This window comes from Charadrius vociferus, unplaced genomic scaffold (assembly GCF_000708025.1).
Source record: "Charadrius vociferus isolate BGI_N301 unplaced genomic scaffold, ASM70802v2 scaffold169, whole genome shotgun sequence".
NCBI classification, from domain to species: domain Eukaryota; kingdom Metazoa; phylum Chordata; class Aves; order Charadriiformes; family Charadriidae; genus Charadrius; species Charadrius vociferus.
This window is the reverse complement of record NW_009652966.1, coordinates 1713209-1715708: the sequence shown is the minus strand read 5'-3', so window position 1 is coordinate 1715708 and position 2500 is coordinate 1713209. Positions and strand designations below refer to the sequence as shown.

The window sequence follows — 2500 nt, the reverse complement described above, 5'->3', positions numbered from 1 at the left end:
AAAATGTTGGAATGCTCAATAGCAACTAATATACAAAATCAGAACAAAAATCCAACTACTCAGTGCAGCATCTTATCCTTATGCTGGCTAATGCATCCATATTTTGGAAGAATGTGATAGAATGCAGAGGTAGCAGACGGCAGAATAATCTTACCAGATATCATCCACCTCTCCAATAGCTAGAAAATGGATCAAAACCTGAATTTCTTCATAAATTTTTGTTGATAACTAACATGTCTGGGCAATTCTAATATCCATAGAAGCCTTGGTCTCTTTTTCCACTGGTACTGGCTTTAAATCTCTTACAGCAATATACTTTGGATTAATGGCATCAGTGAGAAGTTTGTTCTCCGACAGACTTGCTTTTCTTCCTTTTTAATTTTATGTGAGATCACCTTGTTCCTGTGTTAGGGGATTGGGAACTTCCACTCATTTTTGCCCACTTTTTAACGCTGTTCCTTATCTCATCTTCTTATACTCTTCAACATTAATTTACCAATAATGCAAAAAATGGCTATCTTTTGATCAGTCTTTCTCTGACAATGCTGTTTCAGTCCCTTGATTTTTACTGACACTTGCCCTTTGTGACTTTTTACATTTGCAGTGCTGAATAAGAAGGACCAAAAAAATGTCATGTGGTAAATAAAACAATGTTGTTCAGAGCATTCACTTGACAGCCCCACCTCAACCCCTCAATTTTTCTAAGTTTATGAAAGTAAGGATAATTTAAAGACTTATTGCAACCTGAAATGAACCCCAATCGAAGATTCCCTATTTTCTTTAGGGAATTCTTCCTCTCTCTCTTTGGTTATCTTACACAAATTCTGGAAAATGTCAAGACTTCTAAACATTAAACTATTTTTTTTCTCTTTTTCCTAACAAAGAAATTGAGGTTTGCCAGAATTTTACAACATGAAACAGAATCAGCTTCCTTTAACCTCAGAATCCAAGAGAACCAGCTAGGGTGGAACCGGCAATCCTGAAGTCTGGAAGACCAAGCCATCCAGCTCAATGTGAGGTTTAAAAGCTTCTACATTTTTCAGACATAGAGCCAAATCCACGTGTGCAGAACCCAGAACTTCTCACGTCCTGCAAATACTTACCACCTTAGAGTACCCCTAGAAGATGGCATGAAAGCCCACCTCCAGCTCCTCAGCACCAAATTCACTCAGGTGAGAACTAGTCGGCAGAAAAGTAGACTGTTGTTTTTGTTTCGGAAGGTTGGTTTTGTCTATTTTAATTTACCTGTATTCTGGCAGAAACATTCCAGCAAATTCTAGTTTGCTGACCAAATGCTCGTCAGCTGGAAAATTTCCAAACACAGCAGCTGCATGGCATGCTCTCTTCACAGCAGTGAGGATGCAGCTTAAATGCGGAGCAGGAAAAGCAAAAAGTCCCCCTTAAACTAATAAAGTAATTAAAAATTCCTGCTTAATCCTGCTACCTTTGAAAGGCAGAGTTGAGAGAGAGGTGAGCTTCATAAGAATCCTGCTCCACTGCTGTCAAAGCTTTGTCCTAAATCACTCACCTCTGGTCTCAGAACAGCCTTCCTGCAGGCCTGGCACATCGGGCCACTCCGGGAAAAACTCAGAGGAAGTCGACGGGTTCGATTCTGGCAAGTTGGCTCCTCACATATTAACCAACCCTGCAGAAAGGCAGAACATAGAAGAAAATACATTTTTACCATAAATTCAAGATAGCTTCTTTTTATCCCACCTAAATAATGAATCATACTCAAGAAAGAAAAAAGATGCCAACTTAAACATCCTGCGTGAAGCTGACACTATAATATGTATAAAGAGGTGAAGGTCCATGTTTAAGGTAACACAATCACTGGTGGAAAACAAAGTTCAAGTTGTCTTGCTTCAAAACACCACATTCTGCACGTTGCAGTCATCCATTCCTTGAATATACTGAAACCTCTGTTCTTCTCCAGTTCAGACAACGTTAACACATAACAGAATTATTTTATACAACTATGTAGACCAGACAGCAAGACACCCCAGAGACCTATAACAAATTAAATTCTAAAGTAAAGTGCCATTTCTTTGCTTGTGCTTTAGAGGGGAAAAACAGTTCTAACTTTTAGGTTTTCTGATGGCAGCCAGCAGCTTTCTTCTCTTTTGTCTTTTTTTTTTTTTTAAATAATTTTTTAATAGAAAGCTATTGAAACTTCAATGTAAACTGACTCATTTAGGAAAAACTAACATTTTGCTGCGTTAAAATGAAATAAAAATCTGAGCCAGCTTGCTCTATGTCAGCTCAGGGAGACAACGCAAAAGGCTTAAGAGTACAAAAGAAAGAATGCTTCTGGGGTTGGTAAGGATGTACCTTTTGTACCAGGTTCAACCATAGGTTAAACCAATGCCATATCTCATAGAATCATAGAATTGTCTAGGTTGGAAGAGACCCTTGGGATCATCAAGTCCAACCATCTACGCTACTCTACAAAGTTCTCCCCTACACCATATCCCCCAACACCACATCTAAACGGCTCTTA

The 2500-nt window shown here is 38.7% G+C and overlaps 1 protein-coding gene across 2 annotated transcripts in view; it reads right to left on the bottom strand.

Annotated features, from left to right (window-relative positions):
• POLA1 (polymerase (DNA directed), alpha 1, catalytic subunit) overlaps window positions 1–2500 on the bottom strand; it is a 207886-nt gene that overhangs the window by 65948 nt on the left and 139438 nt on the right. For both annotated transcript variants that reach the window (XM_009893114.1, XM_009893112.1), the window contains exon 34: window positions 1529–1645. In XM_009893114.1, coding sequence (XP_009891416.1) covers window positions 1529–1645 — 117 coding nt within the window. The remainder of the gene's footprint in view (window positions 1–1528; window positions 1646–2500) is intronic.